General features: G+C 36.5%; 1 protein-coding gene across 8 annotated transcripts in view; it reads left to right on the forward strand.

The window, feature by feature from the left end:
• Positions 1-23,308, forward strand: part of GSK3B (glycogen synthase kinase 3 beta) — a 173,497-nt gene that overhangs the window by 118,405 nt on the left and 31,784 nt on the right. For 4 of the 8 annotated variants that reach the window (XM_084871680.1, XM_084871677.1, XM_084871683.1 and 1 more), the window contains 2 exons: positions 11,822-11,917; positions 21,406-21,444. In XM_084871680.1, coding sequence (XP_084727806.1) covers positions 11,822-11,917; positions 21,406-21,444 — 135 coding nt within the window. The remainder of the gene's footprint in view (positions 1-11,821; positions 11,918-21,405; positions 21,445-23,308) is intronic. The other 4 variants (XM_084871682.1, XM_084871678.1, XM_084871684.1 and 1 more) reach the window with 1 other exon arrangement.

Consider the following 23,308-nt stretch of genomic DNA (forward strand, 5'->3'; position numbering starts at 1 on the left):
GGACCCCCCACCAGTGCACCATCAGGGCCAGGGAGAGACGTGGGAGGTTGGCCCGTGGGGGAGGGCTCCAGAGCATGTCTAGCCCATCTTACTTGGTCCCGATCGGCCGGACCCCAGCAGCAAGCTAACCTACTGGTCAGAGCGTCTGCCCCCTGGTAGTCAGTACACAGCATGGTGAGCTGTTGAGTGGCCTTAGCATATCATTACGCTTTGATTGGTTGAACAGATGACTGGACACTTAGCATATTAGACTTTTATTATATAGGATACCATACTTTGTTTTTCTATTCACCTATGGACAGACATTTGACTTATTTTTTGGTTTTTGGATGTTATGAGTAAAGATTCATGAATATTTGTTTACAGTATTTTTGCAGACATATGTGTGTATATTTCTCTCTGATAAAGAACTATGGCTGAAATTGCTTTTCATATCAGTGTATGTTAGCTTTATAAGAAATAATTGTTCTTATAAATTGTTCTCCAAAAGTTTTACTATTTTTTACTCCCACCAACATGTGAGAGTTATACATTCTCAACAACAAATGATATTCACAATAATTTTAAGTTTCATCTTAAAATGACTTTTATCATTAGGAAATGTCCCTCTTTTGTTTTTGTTTAATTCCCTTGTTCTGAATTCTATACTTTCTGATATTAACATAGGTATTACATCTTTCTTATTTGTATGGTCTATCTTTCTGCATCCTGTGAGTCTTTATATTTATAGTTAATTTCCTATGGCTGTATATACTTAGATCTTTTTTTTTTAATAGAGTCTGTCAATATCTACCTTTTAATTGGAGCATTTATACCATTTATATTCAGTATAATTATCAGTATGGTTGGGTTTAAATATTCCACCTTAACATTTTCCTTTTTATTCCATTTCCCCCCTCCCCCTCTTTTACTGTCTCTTTATGGATATGAGTATCCCCACTCCCTCTTATTGGCCTTTTAAATCTATACCTCCTTGGATGTATTAGAGGTTGCTCTAGGATTGAAACTTGGCATCTTTACTTTGTCATAGTCTACAGATAATATATCATTTTACATACTATAGAGTAAGAACCTTACAACAATAGATTTCTTTTTCTCTTCCTGTCCTTTGTGCTACTGTTGTCATATTTTACTTCTACAGTACTTTTACAGTACTTTAAACACTTTCTTCTAAGAAATTTAAAAGCAAGCGGGAAATGTCACACATTTAGCCACATTTACCATTTTTGGTGGTTCTTCATTAGTTTGTGTAGATATGAATGTTCATTTGGAATCCTTTTCTTTCATCCTGAAGTATTTTCTTATAGTATAAATCTCCTGGTGACAAACCCTCTTTTCTTTTCTTTGCCTAATCATGTTGTTTGAAGGAAATTTTCATAAATGTAGGATTTCTTAGTTTCCAGATTTTCTTTAGAAAGGCATTAATTTCTCTTGGCTTGCATTATTTCTAATGAGAAGTTGGCTGCCAGTTTTATTGTATATAATGTGTCTCTTTTTGTTTGGGAAAATATTGTCCCTTTATTGGTGACTTATTGGTTGATTTGGTGTGGTATTTAAGTTCACTAATTGTTTTTCTTCTGTGGTGCTTATCTGTTGGATTTCTGGTGAAGTTTGCATGTCACATGTAGTATTTTTCAACTGCACAATTACTATTTTTATCTTATATGTCTCATTAACACTGTTTCAAAGTTTTTATTTTCTAATTCTCTCACCTTTGTCATTTTTGGATATGTGTCTGTTGACAGATTTCTTTTTTTCCTCTTGTTCTTGAATCATATTTTCCTTTTTCTTTGAAGAGTATTTTATTCATCAGTTTTCTATTTGTTTACACGTGGAGGGAATTTCTAATATTAGTTACTTCACAATGACTGGAAGCAGAAGTCCATAATAGCCTTTTTTTTTTTTTTTCAATAATGCAAGCCTTATATGGAATTTTAAATTTATTGAACCACGGATGCACAATTATACAAAATTGTACTACTTTATATAAAGTTTTTAGTTTACAATTGAGACCTGAAAGCAGTTATGGCTCCCTGTTATACACGTACAATATTTATACCCAAAGCAATTGCGTAACAACAATAGTTTCTGCAGTTGAGGCCTTGCTGTAGCAGTACTTATGCATATTAATAGTATTTTCCCACCATTTACATTTCAACCATGTGAACCAATCTCTAACAGGTAAAAATAATAAACTTGTATGGTTGGTATTGCAAATATACTTAAACATGAGTAAGCCTGGAATTTCCTTTTTTTTATATATATACTTTTAATTATAGCCTCATAATCTTATGTCTATATCCTACACAACTCAAAATGACTCTGGTTTCATTATATGCATAATCAGTGGAGTTTAAGAAAGTGATATTTTGAGCCGAGACCGGTTTGGCTCAATGGATAGAGCGTCGGCTTGGAGACTGAAAGGTCCCGGGTTCGATTCCGGTCAAGGGCATGTACCTTGGTTGCGGGCATATCCCCGGTAGGGGGTGTGCGAGAGGCAGCTGATCGATGACTCTCTCTCATTGATGTTTCAAACTCTCTGTCTCTCTCCCTTCCACTCTGTACAAAAATCAATAAAATATATATTTTTTAAAATAATAATATAATATTAGTCTCATCACTGTCTCTCTCCCTTCCTCTCTGTACAAAATCAATAAAATATATTTTTTTTAAAAAAGAAAGAAAGTGATATTTTGAGAACCAAGATGGTAGGGTAGGTAAACACTGGTATTCGCCACCTCCCACCACCACAGCAAAATTACAACTAAAATATGGAATAACCACCATTCAGAACTGCCTGAAAGCTGGCTGAATGAAAGTTCTACAACTACAGAAGTTAAGAAGAAAGCACTTGAAACTGCTAGGAGAGGTAGAGGTGAGGAACAGGCTAGTCCAGCATCCACCTTGGCTATTTTTTTTTAAACTAGAGGGAGATAATCCCTGCAGAGGCTGCCCTAAAGAGCAAGGGTTCCCAGCACCACACCAGACCCTTCCGCCTAGAGTCATAGAGCTGGGAAGAGAAGTCCCTGTAACTTCGGGCTGTAAAAACCAGCGGGGATTGTGGCTGAAAGACACAGAGGCTGCCGTAGACCCAGGTGTCCCTCTTAAAGGGCCAGGCACAAACTGACTCAGACTTGTTTACTCTGAGCTCCAGCGCCAGGAGGTGTTGGAGGACCCAGACACATATGGGGAGGAACCGGATTGTCTGGCATCAGGGCAGCTTTCTACCAGATGGAGGTACATGCAGGGGTCATTGTTCCTATGCCAAGACCTCCCCTGTCCCAGGGCTAAGTCCCCATCAACCTGGAGCACACTGTTTTCTCCACCCTGGTGATTCCCTGAGACCTCTCCCCATCCAATTTGCAGCCCTACCCAAGCTGTTTGCAGCAGCTTTTCCACATGAATGGCCTTTTCCTGGCTCAGGCTTCAGACTTTGCTAGTCTCTCAAGCTGTAGCTGGTGTCAGCATACCCCAAACATATCAATAAAAGGCTCTAGACCTGAGACCAGCACCAACCTGCCATGCTTACAGCTGGGCCTCACTTGGGCACTTCCAAACCCAATACAAATAGGAGGAATCTGAAGATCTCTCTAGCTCCTGCTGAGTGGCCGCAGTCAGTGGCTGACTTTGAACCTCCCTGAAGCCCCTACAGCCAGTGCACCTGGTGGATAGCTTCAGACCATACCAGATTACAGCTCTACACATCCACAAGTGACACACTCAACGGGCAGAACCAGTGAGCACCAAAACCCCACTGAAGCAAGTCCTGCCCTATAGGGGTGTTTCCTGCACAGCAATTCTCCCACTATAGTTGCAACTGGTACTCACAGTCAATTGGCCTGGAGGTCAGTTTCTCCCAGTGACAGCAGTTAAGTTTCATCAACAATAAGACTGTGCATACAGCCAACACAGGGGCACACCTAGAGTGCCTAACTCAGGTGACTGAGGAAGCTGAGCCACTAGGACACCTACTACACAAGACTCTACCAACTCTAGGAGATGTAGCAGCTCTACCTAATACATAGAAACAAACACAAATGATAGAAATGGAAGAAGCAATCTACTGGATACAGAGTTAAAGACCATGGTTATAAGGTTACTCAGGGATATTCATGAGACCTTCAAAGGATTTAGTAAGACTTTCATGGATCTTACTGAGAATGTCAAAGACATGGAAAAGGACCAGTCAGAAATTAAGCGTACACTAACTAAAATAAAGAATAACTACAGGGCCGAAACCGGTTTGGCTCAGTGGATAGAGCGTCAGTCTGTGGACTGAAAGGTCCCAGGTTCGATTCCGGTCAAGGGCATGTACATTGGTTGCAGGCACATCCCCAGTAGGGGATGTGTAGGAGGCAGCTGATCGATGTCTCTCTCTCATCAATGTTTCTAGCTCTCTATCCCTCTCCCTTCCTCTCTGTAAAAAAATCAATAAAATATATATTAAAAAAAAAGAAAAAAAGAATAGCTTACAGGGATTCAACAATAGAGGACTCTGAGAATCAAATCAACTATTTGAAATATAAGGAAACACACAAAAAACAAAACACCTAACCAGAAGAGCAAAAAGAAAAAAGAATCCAAAAATATGAAGATAGTGTAAGGAGCCTCTGGGACAACTTCAGTTGTACCAACATTCACACTGTGCTAGAAGGAGGAGAGAGAACAAGATATTGAAAACCTATTTAGAAATAATAACAGAAAATGTCCCCTACCCATTGAAAGAAATAGACTTACAAGTTCAGGAAGTGCAGAGAGTCCCAAACAAGAGGAACCCAAAGAGGACCACCCCAAGACACATCACAATTAAAATGTCAAGGGCTAAAGACAGTCTTAAAAGCAGCAAGAGAAAAACAGTTGGTTAGCTATAAGGAAGTGCCCATATGAATGTAGGCTGATTTCTCAACAGAAACTTTGCAGGCCAAAATAGATTGGCAAAAAACTTTTAAAATGATAAATAGTAAAGACCTAAAATCAAGATTACTCTATCCAGCAAAGCTATTATTTAGAATTGAAGGTCATATAAAGAGCTTCACAGACCAAAAAAAGCTAAAGGATTTCATCACCACCAAATCACTATTACATGAAATGTTTAAGGGTATTTTTTAAGAAAAGGAAGAAGAAAAAGATTAAAAAAATATATGAACAATAAAATGGCAATAAATACAATCTGTCAACCATTGAATCTAAAAATTAAAATAAATGAATAACCTATTAAACAATAAATTGGTGAGTAAAATAGAATCAGAGGCATGGAAATGGAACATACTGATAATTCTCAGAGGGAAGAGGAGTGGCAGAGGTGGGAAGAGATTAAACAGATGCTATACTAGAGGCCTGTTGCACAAAATTTGTGCATGGGAGTGGGGGTGTCCTAGCCTGCACCCTCTCCAATCTGGGGCCCCCTCAGGGGATGTCTGATTGCCAGTTTAAACCTGCAGTCGGACATCCCTCTCACAATTCAGGACCTCTGGCTCCTCATCGCTTGCCTGATCATTCCCTAACCACTCCCCTGCTGGCCTGATTGCCCCCAACTGCCCTTCCCTGCCGGCCTGACCACCCATGATAGCCCTCCCCTGCAGTGACCTTCCTCTTCCACCAGGACCAGCCTCTTCCACGCCACAGAGCCAAGGGACTCCAGGCCTCACTGTGTGGAGCAGCCGCAAGGCCCTCTCTTCGCTGTGCGTGCAGCCATCTTGTGACAATGTCGCTCAAGGGCATGGCGCCACCTAGGCTTTTATGCAAATTGTCCCCTCAACTGGGAATTTGACCAGGGGGTGGGGCCAGTCGGTCAACTGCCCACGGCCCCTCCCCCCAGCTCACCAGACCCAATTGGCCCTGATTGGGGCAGGTCAGTTGGACTCCACCCATGCACAAATTCGTATACTAGGCCTCTAGTATGTATATATGCATTACCAATGGACACAGACAGTAGGGTGGTGAAGACCTGGGGCAAAGATGGAACTGGGTGGATGGAGGAGAAGGAGAGGGAGGGAGAGAAATATCTGTAATATTCTCAGTAGTAAAGATTTTTTTAACATTATTATTTTTAATTGTGTTTATTTTATTTTATTGTTAAAAGTATTACAAATAGTAGTACATATATCTCTTTTTTAGGCAGCTGCCTTCTTAGCGCAGTAGGCAACACGTCAGTCTCATATATCTCTTTTTTCCCCCCATTGACCTCCCCCCAGCCTCTCCTACCCCCTGGCACATGCCCTCATCCCACCCCCACAATCCTTCCCAGTGTCTTGTGTCCATTGGTTGTGCTTATATGCAAGCATACAAGTCCTTCAGTTGATCTCTTTCCCCAATTCCCCAACACTCCCAGCCTTCCTGTTGTAATTTGACAGTCTGTTCAATGCTTCACTATCTCTGTATCTTATCTTTTTGTTCATCGGGTTATAATGCTCTTTATTTTTTATAAATGAGTGAGATCATGTGGTATTTTTCTTTCATTGCCTGGCTTATTTCACTTAGCATAATGCTCTCCAGTTCCATCCATGCTGCTGCAAATGGTAAGAATTCCTTCTTTTTTTATAGCAGCATAGTATTCCATTGTGTAGATGTACCATAGTTTTCTAATTCACTCATCTGCTGATGGGCATTGAGGGTGTTTCCAAATCTTAGCTATTGTAAATTGTGCTGCTATGAACATAGGGGTGCATATACCCATTCTGATTTGTGTTTCTAGTTTCTTGGGATATATTCCTTGAAGTGGGATGACTGGGTCAAATGGGAGTTTCATTTTTAGTTTTTTGAACAGTAAAGATTTTTTTAAATAATATTTTAAAAACTATAATAATTTTTATTTCTGTACTAAATATTGGGTAGACCATTTTAGGGAGTCCACTGCACATTTATTTGAATCCTATATTCATCACTGACAAACTGTAACTTTGAGAATTCAGTTTTCTTGAGTTAACTTCTTTTCTATGTGAAATGTCTATAAAGTTTAAATGAGAAAAGAAAAGTGATATACATAGCACAGAGCTTTTACATATTAGATGCTCAATAACTATTTCTTCTCTTGTCTTCTCCTTTCCCCTCACTGATGTACCTTTTGAAAGTACTTATGGCCGAAACTGGTTTGGCTCAGTGGAGAGAGCATCAGCCTGTGGACTGTAGGGTCCCAAGTTCGATTCTGGTTAGGGCCTTGTACCTTGGTTGCGGGCACATCCCCAGTAGGGCGTGTGCAAGAGACAGCTGTTCGATGATTCTCTCTCATGTTTCTAACTCTCTGTCCCTCTCTCTTCCTCTCTGTAAAAAATCAATAAAATATATATATTTTTTAAAAAGTACTTAATGTACGCTGACCTCATCATGGTCCAAAAGAAAGTCTCCATGGCCAGCTGCAGTGAACTCCTTTTTGGGCTTCATTTTAATGGGCCCACTGTGTCATAAGTTACCCATCTCTGTCCTTTAAATGTTCTCTTTTCTTGTCCTCCGTAGTATCTTTGTCTGTGGGGTCCCTTTAGATTTTTTGGACATCAGTCTCAGCCTTCTTTTTAAATTTTCTTTTTTTCATATATTTGTGTCACAAGGGTCTCTGTATGTAGCACTCTTCTCCTTCAACATGCTTTGCCTATTATACACTTAAAGCCACCTAGCACCTGTACATCAGGAACTACCAGAGATGTTTTTTCTAGCCTCAAGCTCTCTTCTAGATGATGTATCTAATATTCACCACTTGGTGGAGAACTCCCCTGGGTTCTTCTTAAGTGTCTTAAATATTATTTTCTCTTCCAACACTATCCCTTCATGTTTAATATCATCAACATTTTTTCACAACTATCAAAATTAGAAACTGAAATTATTTGTCCTCCAACCAAGTTTAGTAAACAGATTACTTGATATTATCTCCTAAATCAGTTTGTCACAAATGAGATTTAAATTACTCCTAGCTCTGCCTCTGATTAGTTCTGACCTACCTCTGAAAAATTGCTCCTTCTGGGCCTCAGTTTATCTTATCGCTGAAAATGTTTGGTGCAGGTCAGAGGTCGGCAACTAGGGCCTAGCGTTCAAATACAGTCTTCTGCCCATTTTTGTAATAAATTTATGTTGATGGCTGCTTTGTGCTACCGTGACAGAGTTGAGTAGTGACAGAAGCTATATGGCCCACAAAGCCTAAATAATATTTTAAAGCTCTTTATATTAAAAGTTTGCTGACCTCTAGAGACCAGAGGTTCTCGCCTGTAGTTTCCATTCCAGCCTGGCGAAAACCTGACTTTAAGATTATAAAAAATAAGAAGAAAAAGATTAGAAAAACTGATTACAGTAGTTTAATATTTGGCAAGAAAAATTAGAACAAATTATAACGTTAGAATTTATATTTCCTGATCTTATAGCCTTAGTAATTCAAGAACAGAAATAAAAATCTCTGTTGCCACTTGATGGTGACAGGATAATTTATTTGGTTAAATTACTTTTAATTGATAGTGAATAAATCAGTTATTTTACTTATTAACTTGTAATTAGCATCTTAAGTCACAAACCGATTTTGAAAGTGGAGAATACAGTTAGTTAAACTCTAATAATAAATTAGAAGTATAATTAAGAGTCTTTTTTTATATCATCATTATTCATCAAAGCAGATTATTTCCATTCTGATAAGAGATTTTCCATATGAATGCACTAGTGAATATTGAAGGGGCATTATAAGTATGTAAAAATGCTTAGATAAAAATATAAATCTAGCACCCATTTCAGTTTCTAATTTTGATAGTTGTAAAAAAAGTGTTGATGATATTATGAAGGAATAGTGTTGGAAGAGAAAATGATATTTAAGACACTCAAGACGAACCCAGGGGAGTTCTCCACCAAGTGGTAAATATTAGGTACATAATGAAGACCTTATATGTAGGGCCATCCAATAGCATACTCAAAAAGCAAAAACTGCAAGTGTTTCTCTTAAGATTGGGAATAAGACAGGGATGTCCACTTTCACCACTCTTATTCAACATAATACTGGAAGTCTTAGCCACAGCAATTCGGCAAGAAGAAATAAAAGGCATCCAAATTAGAAAAGAAGAAGTAAAACTATCATTATTTGCAGGTGACATGTTATTAGAGAGAACCCTAAAGATTCCACCAAAGTAGTACCTTAATTGACAAATTAACTCAGTAAAGTAGCAGGATACAAAATAAATATCCAGAAATCAGTTGCATTTTTATACACCAATATTGAACTATCAGGGAAACTAAGAAAACACTCCCATTTTCAATTGTGTCAAAAATAAAATGAAATACCTAGGAATAAATTTAACCAAGGATGTAAAAGACCTGTACTCAGAAAGTTATAAGACACTGAAGAAAGAAAAGAAGATACAAATAAGTGGAAGCATGTACCATGTTCATAGATAGGAATTAACATCGTTAAAATGTCCATACTATCCAAAGCAATCTGTAGGTTCAGTGCAATTCCTATCAAGATACCAGTGAACTAGAACAAATATTTTAGAACTGTATAGAACTACAAAAGCCCCAGAATAGCCCTAACTGGTTTGGCTCAGTGGATAGAGCGCCAACCTGTGGACTGAAGGGTTCCAGGTTCAGTTACGGTCAAGAACACATGCCCTGGCTGTGGGCTTGATCCCCAGTAGGGGGAGTATAGGAGGCAGCCAATCAATGATTCTCGTCATGGATGTTTTTATCTCTCTGAAATCAATACAAATATATTTAACAAATAATAAAAACAAAAAGAGACCCAGAATAGCCACAGCAGTCTTGAGAAAGAACAACAAAATATTTGATGTCAAACTATACTACAAGGCCATAGTAATCAAAACCGTATGGTACTGGCATAAAAACAGACATATAGATTAATGGAACCAAATGGAGAGCCCAGAAATCAGTGCCTTTATAGTCAATTAATATTTGGCAAAGTAAACAAGAATATAATATTGAAGACTATCTTCAATAGTCTAGTCCAGTGGTTGGCAAATTCATTAGTTAACAGAGTGGCAAACTTCACCTCGCAAGCTGCAATTTGCCAACAACAAATGGTGCTGGAAAAATTGGACAGATATGTGCAAAAAAAGTGAAACTAGACCACCTTACATCATACACAAGAATAAACTCAAAGTAAATACTTAAATGTTATGTGGGTGCCTCTTCCTGGCCTGGTGCTTGGAGTTGGGGAGCCCAACTTGGGGTTTTGACCTCACATTTATCGGGGGTTCCCCCACAGTTGAGATATCCCTCCAGAATCTCAGCTGCCACCGGAAGGCAGGGCCAACCCTTTTCTCATCTCTGCCCTTCTTGCCAGTCTCAGTGTAGCTTCTTCTATAAATCTTTGGTTATAAGACTTCTCTTCATCTAGTCTCCAGTTGGTTATTCAGATGATTGTTCCATAATTTGTGTGTGTGTGTGTGTGTGTGTGTGTGTGTTATAATTTACTTGTAATTCCAGTTTGGTCCTACTCTACCACCATCTTGGATCATCATCTTGTTTTTTAATAGAGTCTTCTAGATTTAAGTCCTTTGTGGAATATATGTTTTAGTCTGTAGCTTGGCTTTTGACTTCTTAAAAGTGTCTTTTGAAGAATAACACTTTTAAGATTTTGATTAAAGCCTGAAAGTTTTAAAGGAGTCTAGAGTATCGGAATAACAACAAAAAACAAAACAAAACTTTATTTCTTACTTTGCTCTGATTATTCACTGCTTGGCACCAGAAATCAAGTATGTATTGTACATTCCACTTTTTTTTATGCCGTTGTCCTGTATTGTAAATGGCTTAATATTTCAGTGAAATTGTTTTGTACTAGGCCATAAAGTTTATAAAGATGAGTTATAGATGTCATTTTTTTTTAAGTGCTCATTTTTAGTATTCAGTGTTTCTTCCCATCATCTGTTTGTGGAGCCAGGACAATATATTTTCCTTTGTTCAGTCCTGAATGCGGCTTGTACTTACACTTTTTCCATGCAGAAATATGTAATTTCATCATGCAAGAAATTTATTGGCCTTTTTTTTTATTATCTTCCATATATTATAGCATAGTTCCTTATATACAGGGGACAATCACTAAATATTCAGTGATTAAGTGGAATTATTGATGACCATGGTTAAGTATGGCTTTCCCAATTATCCTATAAAATAAAAGGCTAGTATGCAAATCGACCGAACATAACGACGGGTCGCTATGACACGCACTGACCACCAGGGGGCAGACGCTCAACACAGGAGCTGCACCCTAATGGTCAGTGTGCTCCCACAGGGGGAGCACCACTCAACCAGAAGCCTTGAACCAGGCTCACGGCTATGATGGGAGCCTCTCCTGCCTCCGCTGCAGCATTAAGGATGTCCAACTGACAGCTTAGGCCCACTCCCTTAGTCAGACACCACTGAGGGCTCCCGAGAGGATGTAGGCTGGGCTGAGGGGCACCCCCCACACACCCTGAGTGCACAGGCCTACTTGATAATAAAACTTTGGACTATACTTGACGAAATGAATAAGAGCTATTCTCATTTCAGATGCCATCATTGCAATAGCTTGTTTTCTAGATAGAATAAAGATGCCTGGTTATTACTTAAGTATTTTTGAGTGATCATTTTTTACAACACTGATATAACATCATCGTCATCATTATTATTGTAAAAGCCTGTTGTTGTTGTTATTATTATTATAATTAAAAGCCTGTATAGGGTAGAATAACATGAGTCAATAAATGAAACATTTTTTTACAAAGTTTGCTCTATTTAATGAGTTTCGTATTTTATAACTTTGGAATTCCTTTTCCAATGAAACCAATACATTGAAACATAAATGTTATATTTGTAAGTATGTAGAAAATTATGGTAATAACGTGCTTTCTCTGTCTAGGTTCTGGGGACACCAACAAGGGAGCAAATTAGAGAAATGAACCCAAACTACACAGAATTCAAATTTCCTCAAATTAAGGCACATCCTTGGACTAAGGTGAGTTAAGTAGAGTTTTTATAAAAGCACATTAGCAAGTTAACTAAAACTTGGGTTTTTTATTGTTCTTAAACTAAACTATTTTGAGACTAAATAGCTGCCTGAGTACAAAGTACACAGCAGTTCTGCATGTAAAGATAGTTGGGTAGTTGTACTTCAGTATTTCATTGACTACATATAGTTTTGTCTCTATTGATTTCCAGTAAATTGTTTCCATCCAGGATTTTATTTGTAGGATGAGAACAGTGTAGTTATATCATTAAGATATATAATTTTATAGGAGCAAAATTCTTGTATAAATTTTGACTACTTAAAATTCGGAAGTTAATTTATTTACATAGAGTTGCTTATTAGTTTTGCATCATACACTATTGAAAACATTTCATATATTCCTTTTATAAACTATTAATATAGAGACCTTATTATAAATGATAATGGTATATTTTTCTTCTCTTATTTACTTTCCTATTGGTATTTTGGGAGCGAGGATAAAAAGCAGGTTTGATCTTGCTAGGAGTATACATTGAAAGCAATAGATGTTAAACTGGATGTCACTAGCTATTGGAAAAATCCAATCTCAATATTAGATGGAACCATCTTAAGTTAGTAAGAGAAGTACTAACTTACTGGAAAATGTTATTTTTTGCTTTGACACTTATTAGAAATTATTTTTAAGAGAGATTTTTTTATTAACAGTGTTGTTTTTTTTAACCTCACTTTAATTTTTGAGATTAAGTGTGCAAGAAAAAATATGTCTCCATAGGATGTATACCTAGAGTGAATCTCTAGCTTCCTCATTTTACAGATTCAGAAACTCTGGCCAAACATACTAAGTCACTTATCCAAGATTTAAATGGGTGGCTATTGTAAAGCCAATAAACTTATTTATGTGTACACATGTGGGTTTAATGCCAGATCTTTTAAACTTCTAGTTATGTGCTATGCATTCCCCCTTCCCATTTACTTATATTTCATTATATATTTTTGTGGGTTAAAAATGTTCAACTTTTTAATCTGTATTTAAAGCAGAGATGTTCTGTACTTAAAACTGTATATATAAGAATTTGTTTTGAATGTTGGTGAGTTCACTTAATTGGTTTTAGATCTTTTATAAATGAGATGAAGTAATTTAGGTCTGAAGTTGAAATAACTTACCTTCCCAGATTCAAAGTATGTGTCTTTCTCTCACTAAACTGTATTATAATTCCAGTTGCTTTCCTTCAAGTTCTCATAATCACAATGCCACTCTTCACTTCAAAAAATCCTCTTGTTACTGATTATATGTTATTTAGACTCAAAGACCTCAGTAGTAGTTTAGTGCTAAAATTATAGGCTATAGCTTTCACTGACCAAGATGTTGCCTTCCCCCCCCACACACACACACACACCCTTATTAATTTATAACAAACACTAAATATCCTTAGATAAAACATTCTTTTGTCTTTGTACTTAAAGTTTATTTTGAATCTGGGTCAGAAGATTATCTAGGGTCTCTCACCTGGCTCTAAATTCAGAGAGTCCCAGGTGGTCTCTGGGTTTAAAAGCTGAGTTGAATCCAGGAAAATTATTCCAAGTTAAAATGCTTATAAAGTAGTTTGTAGTGTACTCAGATTTCAGCCATGTTAAAGAAAAACAAACAAACAAGAATTCTGTCTATTGAGTGCAGGTGCATATTCCAAAATGGTAATAGTAGTTTAGGTGAGAAGAGTATGGGTGATTTTTTTCTTTTTCTGCATTTCCATATTTTCTTTAATCAAGATTTTTTATGAAGAAAATTAACCTTAATATAAGGTTTCTAAGCAATATAATGCTGAAATTGAGGTTATGAAATCTTATCAATCCTGTCCTCATTTTTTTTTAAATCAAGACTGCCACACCAATGTTAGTATGTGTCACATTCTGCACTTTTCCCCTATATTATAGCTTCTCAATTCAAATATTAGCCAGGATGGAATGTGAGGAATGATTGATTATAATTAAAATGCAGCCAACAGAAGATTTGTCATGACTTTATTTGCTTTATCCCTTCCTTTGCCCTTGTGGGTTCTGAATGTTTCTATATCTTACATTAATGTTTTTCAAACTTTAATAATCTATATAAAGCCCACCCTTTTATTTGTTTTATTTAGCTTTCCATTCTATACTGTGTGTAGAATAATGACTCAGTTTCCCCCATTTTGTCTGTTCAAACTACTGTGAATTCTTATAGTGTGCCTTGACATAATTTGGTTTCATTTGATACAAATGCATTTATTATGTAATAGGATACTTAGGTTAATTTCTCTTTAGTGCACATAACTAGATTGGTGTTACCTTAGTAACAAATTCAGATACAGAAATTTTATGACACTGCTCTATCATCTAGATGAATCTAGATAATCCAGGATATTCTTATATTGATTTTCAAAAGTACATTATTATCGATATTAAAACACAAAATTTGCCAAAACCGGTTTGGCTCAGTAGTAGAGCTTCGGTCTGCGGACTGAAAGGTCCCAGGTTTGATTCCGGTCAGGGGCTTGTACGTTGATTGCGGGCACATCCCCAGTAGGGGGTGTGCAAGAGGCAGCTGGTCGATGTTTCTCTCTCATCGACATTTCTAGCTCTTTATCTCTCTCCCTTCCTCTCTGTAAAGAAATCAATAAAATATATTAAAAATAAATAAATAAATAAATAAATAAAACACAAAATTTTAAGTTTTTAGAGGAAGTCTGTCCCTTCTATTCTCCATTTTGATAGTAGACACCAACTTGATAAGTGCTCTCCCACTATGCAGCCTATGTAGTTAATAGTATTTTTTAATACATTAATACACATTAATGTATTTAAAAAATACAGTTTTCTAAAGAGAAGAGTTTCTTGTCCTTAGAGGTCAGGTAAATACAGTCTGGAAACAAAAGCTGCTTTGTTAGAATGCACTTTAGCCCCATTTCCTGAAGCTTGTGGATATCTTGGTTCCTTGTGCTGCAGTATAGTACAGCTATCTCGCCAGGATTCGGAGCCAGTATTCTAAAAAAGAAAGTAGGTAGATATAAAAATCAAGAGAGAAAATATCTTCCATGGGAACCCTGAGGTGAGAGGTTCAGATCTGTAGGAAAGATAAACAAAAGAACAAGACCACGAGATGATCACGGTGTGCTATATGGCAGGAATCTTGAGAATTTAGAAATCCAGTAAGTTGCCCTTGCCTAGTACTTTATAGCCAGAACAACCTAATTCATTGAGAAAGCATTTGTGGTTTAAGTAGGAAATTGGGGGTGGGGGGGTGGGGGGGGGAAATAAAGGTGCTAATGTTTTTAAATAGGGATATTCTTGGTAGTGGGAGTGAGAAAGATAAAGACCTCTGCAGTGGTGTTTGCTGTACACATCAAACAGTAAAAGCGAGATGGGAAGCCAAAAGAAATGATGCAAAAGTAGACTGAGAATTAAGTAGAAATGGAAATTGGTTGGAAGAAGAGAGTAAGCTTAAATTCTGCATATAGAAAATGGAGATCTGGTTAAATTGTATTCTTTTTTCTTTTAAAAAATATATTTATTTTTATAAGGAGAGAGAGAAAGAGAGAGAGAAAGAGGGGGGGTGGTAGAAGAGCAGCACATCGATCTGCTGCCTCCTGCAATCCTCCTACCAAGGATGGAGCCCCAAATCCAGGTACATGCCCTGACTGAGAATCAAACTGGCAATCTTTTGGTGCACGACACTATGCCCAACCAATGGAGCAATACCAGCCAGGGCAAATATAATAATCTTTTAGGTATGAAGTGGGGATCTAGTTTTAAGCACTGCTTCTTTGTTCCTCAAGTTTTTTCTTTTGTTAAGATAACAGTTAGCTCTTGTATTTTTTTCTCTGGATTCTTTTGAAAATGTTGTGAATGTATGCACATAAAGGATTATTTCATTTTAGTTCTGAATAAATGTAAAGATTCTGCCTCCATTATAGTTCTGTGATTTGTCTTATCTATCTCCACTGCCCTGACTTTAACTTAGGCCTCCATAGCATTGATAAAACAACCTCCTACCTCCTAACCAATTTCCCTCCTTCAGTTTCTCATATGTCACATATACTCTGCTCTTAATCATTTCTACCTTTCCTGTCTAAAATAAGAAATTTAATTCTTGTCCTGCTCTTAACCTTCCCTGAAGCATCAACTTGATAGAACCCAGGCTTTTTCTCAAGCTTTCTAGCTCCTTCACCCTTAAATACATATAGTTAAGCAATAAATTTAAAAGTTAATATTTAGTTAGGGTAGGTTAGGGATTTCTAATAAGGTTATAGTATAACTAGAAGCCTGGGGTGGTCCTCAGCCTGGTCTGCACCCTCTCGCAGTCCAGGACCCCTCAGGGGATGTCCACCTGCTGGCCTAGGCCTGCTCCCCGGGGAATCGGACCTAAGCTGGCAGTCAGACATCACTCTGGCAGCCCCGGATCCCTCGGGGGATGTCTGGCTGTGGCTTAGGAGTGGGCCTAAGCCAGTGTTTTTCAACCTTTTTTGGGCAAAGGCACACTTGTTTCATGAAAAAAATCACGAGGCACACCACCATTAGAAAATGTTAAAAAAATTTAACTCTGTGCCTATATTGACTATATATAAAGTAATTCTCTTGAATAGGAATCAAATAAACACAAAGTATTTTATAATTACTTTATTATTAAATATTAAGTAAACAAAATAGTGAAAAATTATAAAATTCTTGTCTTGTCTGCACCTACGGCACACCAGGCAACATCTCGCGGCACACTAGTATGCCGCGAAACAGCGGTTGAAAAACGCTGGCCTAAGCCACAGTCAGACATCCTTAGTGCTGCAGAGGTGGCGGGAGAGGCTCCCACTACCACTGTTGCACACACAGCCATCAGTCTGGCTTGTGACTGAGCAGAGCACCCCTGTGGGAGCTCCTGCATTGTGCATCTGCCCCCTGGTGGTCAGCGCGCATTATAGTGACCGAACGTTTTGCCTTTAGTGTCAATTTGTATATTACCCTTCTATTGTATTATATAGGATTGATATGAGTCTCTCTCGCCCCCTTTCCCCCACCATTTTGAGTGCCCAATTCACTTAACTTTTGTCTATGTTATTTAAGAAAAGTATTCCCTCTTTATCCCAGAGTAAATAAACCTATGAAATCAGTTAGATAACACAGATATCTGTATATTCTTTCAGATTAATGAAATTCATAAGTGATATAACTGTTTAGTTAAAGGAAGTAAATTAGAATCCCAAGGGCCTGATCTCTTTCAATTGGATTAGAACTGTTTAATATGTTAGCTTATAGCTCATTTTGAAGGGAGCATGCAGTCTTGCTGAATTTTTGGGTCTAATCAAACTGGTCTCCTAATTGGATCCCGGAGAAGCCACAGTCATTTCTGCCTCCTGCTATTGTCTCTCCGCGCCCCCCCCCCCCCCCCCCACATTTAGAATGTTTTTCTCTGCTTATAAGTTTTAATCTTTTCTCAAGACTTGAAATTTCACTTCTGTGAAATATTTTCTGATTATTCAAGTTCTCCGTGATTATACGTACCAAGTCATACGATATGTATTATAGCATTTACAAATTTTCAAAATGGTAGTAATAAAATGGGTCCAGTTACCTAAAAATGTTTGTTGCTGTTTTTGGCATACATGGTAGCTTACTTAATAGTTAAGTATCTGTAGGATATGTGGAACCATAGATCATTTTTATTAAGTATCTCAGAATGCATTATCCACAAAAATTAATCCTTGCATACTTGATTTCTTAGAAAATTGATCATATGTTTTAAAATGAATGAATACTGGCATTTCCAACTAGCTAACAGAGTAAGCAGGAAATTGGTGTTCTGAGGTTATTTCAGCTATCAAGAAATCAGACTGTAATAAACAATTATATTTAATTACTCTTTATACTTAAAGCTATATTTATTTTTTAAAGACTTCATAATCTTACAATTTTTTTTTTAGCTTTTCAGTGCAGTATTTTTCACTTAGTAAGCTTACCTGTTCCAACTATAGTTTAACATGTTACTAAAAATACTTCCAGGCAGAGCATGGAGAGCACAAAACAAAAATTGCCTTCACAAACTTTTTTGCAGATCCATTTCATCTTTCTCTTCTAGTCTCTTTACCCTAATCATTTTGCTCACATGTATTCCAGAAAGCATAAAACTATGTTGGGGATTTCTTTTGATTTCTAGGATTGCCACGTCTGTTTTATTCTATATATATTATTACTTAACCCCCTCTGCCCTGAACATTCTACTATCCATTATCACTTTTCTCATAAATACACTATTTTCTATTACATTTGCTAACGTATATCTTTACTAGTGCTAGAATAATCACTTTTCTTTTTTAACATTGTTTCCTATGTAAGTAGGAGTCTTCATTTTTCCATCTACACTGGCTATGCTCCCATTTCTTTGCTGGTAACTAGAAAGTTTCCTAGGGTAGTCAATCAACATGGAAGAGGAATAATATAAAAAAGAAGAATATTTTTTAATTTAACATTTGTTTTTTAAAACCCATATATCCTGTGTAACCCAGTGCTGTGCTGGATGCCATAAAGAATGCAAAAGATGTAAAATATATATTCCTTGTCCTTGAAAAGGTTACAGGTAACCCAACTGACTCAGTTGAAGCGAGTATCAAATAAATATACACTAATATATAACCATATACTTGATTATATGTTCTAGATGTTCAGGGGTGTTTCACATGTTGCAGGCTTTATAAGATAGATCTCCCGTGAGGGTGGTGGAGGGAAAAAGGTGATGGAAGGACCCAGGAAGGAGGGTTTTTGAAGGGGGATTTGGATTTCCTTAGATGTACATCTGTTAGGATTGTTGTATTTTTTAAGATGAAGAAGTGTGAATGAAAAAGAAATAGTTCCCTATTCTTAGGAAGGTCAGCCTGACTACAATAATAATTTCATGAACAAAGAACGATTAAATTGGATAAGTGGACATTTTGGTAAAACTTAATTCTGTATAAGCCTATAGTACAGTAAATGATGTTGAGAGGGAGAAAATAGCATAGTTAAATGCTGATATCAAAACATACACAGAATGCAAGAAGCTCAGTACACCTTTTAATTAGCACAGATTAAATTTATTTTATTAATGCTAGCTCTGTCATGGCTAAGGAAGGACGTTTGTGTTTCTTATGAATTATGTACTATATGTGAGCACTTAAGTAGATTTAAGTTTTTATCTTAGTTAATTAGCTTGGTTAATCATCATAATTAACTGTTCAAAAAAATCCATGGCAGTCTCTCACTTTTAATCCTATATTTACATTTATAAATTGCAAAAAATTTTAACAGATTAATAAATTACTTGAGAGCCAATACTTGGGTTGCCCTTTAGGAATGTTCAGAGTTTATCCATTTTTAACAGTAGGTTCTTGTGTATTTTGTGTATAATCAGAGAACAATGTCTGTGTTGTGCATTTATCACTATCAAAGCTAGGGAGGAGTAGCTATTCAGAATAGGCATGGCACTAGTCCTATGTTCTATTATACTTAGATTATCACTGCCCATAGGCATTTTTACATTGCTCTAGTTGGCTGTTTAATGCAGTAGAATTACTGAGAGTTAATGCTCTGAAAATCAATAGTAGGCTTCAGTATTGTACCTATATATGACTGTTTATAAATGGTAATCTTAAAGTGCTCAAGGTTTAATCATAACCTTTAGCTCCAGGTTGAAATTTGATATTTAATGACAAAAATCTGTTCTAGGACATATAAAGGAAAATTGCCTCTATCATTTTTGAGTTATCCAAATGCAAATTTATTTTGAATAATTCTTTATTTAAGAATTCATTTGCATTTGTTCAATATCACTGAGACTTCCTTTTTGAAAAACTTAATTTTTCTGTTAGTTTCTTCTATGGATTAGTATTTGTGATGAGAGTTTGTTTCAATTTAAGAAAATGCGTTGCTGCACAGGTGAGGTAGTATTTGAATCACTTGAAAGTTCATGTCAGTGTTTTGATTCCTTTCAATTTTTTCTTTTTCTTTTCTTTCTTTCAATTATTTATTTATTTGCTTTGTTCAGTTTTGTTTTATTTATTTACTTCTGTTTTTAGTTACTACAGGGTGTTTTGGGCTCTTCATGGCCTTGCTAACATACTTGGCTGGCCATATTTAGTCTGCGTACTAATTGTTAGTTGGCCCAGTTGAGTCTTACTTTGTGCTCTCAGTTTTTTTAGTCTGGTTTTCTACTTTTGTCCACCTGGTTGTGTTTTAGTTCATGAGAGATTTCTATTCTGATGGGCCGGATTTTAATCCGTGTACTAAATTTTAGTCTGCAGACTAAAAGTAATCCGCGGATTATTTATTTTTGCAAAATATTTAATTCGCCCACTGGAAACTATCCTAAAAGAATGTTAAATTCTCTTAGAATAGCCAAGGGAATTCACAGCTACTGGTGAGTTCTGCCATTGTTTGTTCTCAATACCTAGACATAATAGACCCTACCACCTCCCTTGCATATTTGGCTCCTTTGTGCCTAGGTGTTGGTGTACATTATTATGCATGTCACCTATAACTGTGACTGTCCCTTAGTTGTATTGTTTATTGTATATATTTTTGTTTAGCTTTTGGTGGGTGAATTGGGCATATTTGCAGATAGAACTGTGTTGAATTTGTAGTGCTCAAAGACATAGGATTTTTTTTCCAGTGAGTTTTTCCAAAAAAGGAAAGAATGTTATATATTTATTTTTCCTAAGTAATGGGTGCAAGGGTATGAGGGGGCAAAGCCCACAATAGAAAATGTAAGTTTATACCCGCACTCCTGAGGTGATAATGTCTATTCCTGAAGAGTCCTAAGATAATGAGAATGTCAGCAAATATCTTTTAGCAGGGAAGTCAATCCAAAATGGAGAATAATCCGCGGTGGCCTGATCCTTCTTAGCTCACACAAATTGGAAATATTTGGCTTGAAATCTATAATAATACAAATTAAATATATTTATTACTTTCTTCTCATCACTAATAATTTAGCAAGAAAAATGTTTATACTGTATAACTGGAATATGTTAATAGAGGAAAATTAGCATATTGGGAACATATCTTTAAAAGCAATCTTAAATGCCCCCTCCCAGCCATGTCAATGGATGATGAATCCAGGTCATAGAAGACCAAACACTTTACTTTGGGAACTTTACTTCTAGATTTCATTTTGATTTTAACTTTTTTTGGTTTTGTATTTTTTTAATAAATGCACTGGCATTGGAACATAATATAAATTAAAATTAAAATGTTTCTTTACTGTGCCTCACCATTGCGCAATCAAAAAAATTTTTGGCATACACTGTGGTGAAATTATTTTTAAAACTTGGACTTGCTACTGTGGAGACTGATGTTTAAAGTTTATAACTGTATAAACATTTTCTATGTCCCCCCCACACCTTGGATTTCTTATAACATTGGATATATTTTTCCTTGCTGGACTATTCTCTTTTGGATTGACTTCCCCTGTTTGGATTATTTCACTGCATTATCATCTTTAGGATTCATCAGGAACAGGACATTTCAACTCAGGAGTGCGGGTATGTACTTAATTTTTTTTCCCAAAATTTCAGGGCAGGTTATGAAACTAGGGGGAAAACTTTTGGAAAGGCTAAACAATTATTTTTTCTTGGAATGTAACAGTAAAAACAATGTAGGTAGCTCTGATTTCTCTTTTCATTCACTGTATGATACAGGTTTTGCTTATGGTATAGATTGTCAGTCTTCCTGAGTGACTTATTGACATCAAGACTGAAGTTTAGGAATTATGGGATTTGAAAATTGTTTATAAATAAATATTGACGAAGGTCCATGAAACCCAAGGTTCTGAATGTTAAGCAATTGCAGTAAGTGAAGAATAAAGCAGAAACTTCTTTCAAATTGACTTTTGATAAGACAAAGGACAAAGTAGTTATTTGTGTCCTTTCCTTTATTAGACACAAAGATAATTCAAAAGAGTTGTTTTCTAGTTTGGAATGCAATTTTTAGAAGTTGCTTGCTACCACACCCTATATTACGGTTAAAAATCTAAACCTGAGGAGACACTGGTTTTTGCCCTCATATAAATGTCCACTTAACCTTTATAAAGTATTGGACCAAAGGTTTTCTCATCAGGAATCTTTCAAAGGGCTTTAAGTAATAATGGGTAGATTTTTAAAAGGCAGGCTAAGTCTTGATTTTAATGTAGGTTCTTGGAATGAATGCCTTTATTTTTTTTTAATCTGATTCCATAAGTTAGGATTCCCTGGCAAAATATGCTAATGTGCGTCTTAGTGCTAACCTGATGGTCCCGTATAGCCTGTAAGTTACCAGAAAGATGTAGGTGACTCTTTTTTAATAACCAGAGATAAGATTACAATAGTGATTTATTAATAGCTTTATAAAATCTTCATTAATATAACAGGAAATTTTTAAATTTAAATTACCTCACTGTCCAGCTACCCGACATTTGAATGTTAGCAGGAGATACTTATTTCTACTTTTAATTCTACTTATGTGCCTTTCATATTGGTGCAAAATTATTTTTTATTATACTAGCTAGCAAAATAAATTCATATGCTTTCAAATAAGTGTAAACTGTACTCAGGGATAAAATATGTCAGTAGTGCTTAATATTTTTATTAATTTTCCTACTGGCTACTTTCTTTTACATGTGAGTTGGATTGTGGTCCTGGCTGGGAGCACGTGAGGAAAAAATGACCAAGAACAGTAGAAAAATCTAAATGTTTCAAATAATACAGTAACATTGGGTTTTCTTGATTGAGGCAAGTCAGGTCACTCAAAAGAATAAAAGATAAAGCAGGTTGTTGATATTTACCTTACAGAGGTTTTTCTAACATAGCCAAATAAATTACCAAGGCCTTCATTATTCTAAAATACATCCGTGAGATCCTGCTTAAATCAGCTTCTCAGTTTCCATGGAAAATACATTTATTAATAAACTTTTTGTAAAAACAAGAGGGGAAAAAAAGTGTTTCCTTGTACAAAGTACTTTCTCTCCCCCCCCCCCCCCCCCCCCCCCATCTCTTGAAATCTAATGAGCTCTGTTCTCCTACCTTTAGTCTAAGTGAATGCCCAGATTTGCATGAACCATTCTCATAAGGAAACCTTAGCCTCCCAGGCTCCTCCATGCCATGTCACAATCTACATATCCTTTGCTCACTTGTGGGTCTGTTTCCCTCCATTTATACATTTCTGCATTTTTTTTTCTCAATCTTCAGCTAAGGATACATTTTTCCTTTGTTTTTTAGAGAGAGTGGAAGATAGGAAAGTGGGGGGGAGAGAGAGAGACACTGATATGACAGAAACACATCAATTGGTTGCCTCCTGCACATACCCCGACTGGGGCTGAGGATGAGCCTGCAATCCAGATATGATGCCCTTGGCCAGGAATCAAACCCATGA

Source organism: Pipistrellus hanaki, assembly GCF_964339955.1.
Source record: "Pipistrellus hanaki genome assembly, chromosome: 2".
Taxonomy (NCBI): Eukaryota; Metazoa; Chordata; class Mammalia; order Chiroptera; family Vespertilionidae; genus Pipistrellus; species Pipistrellus hanaki.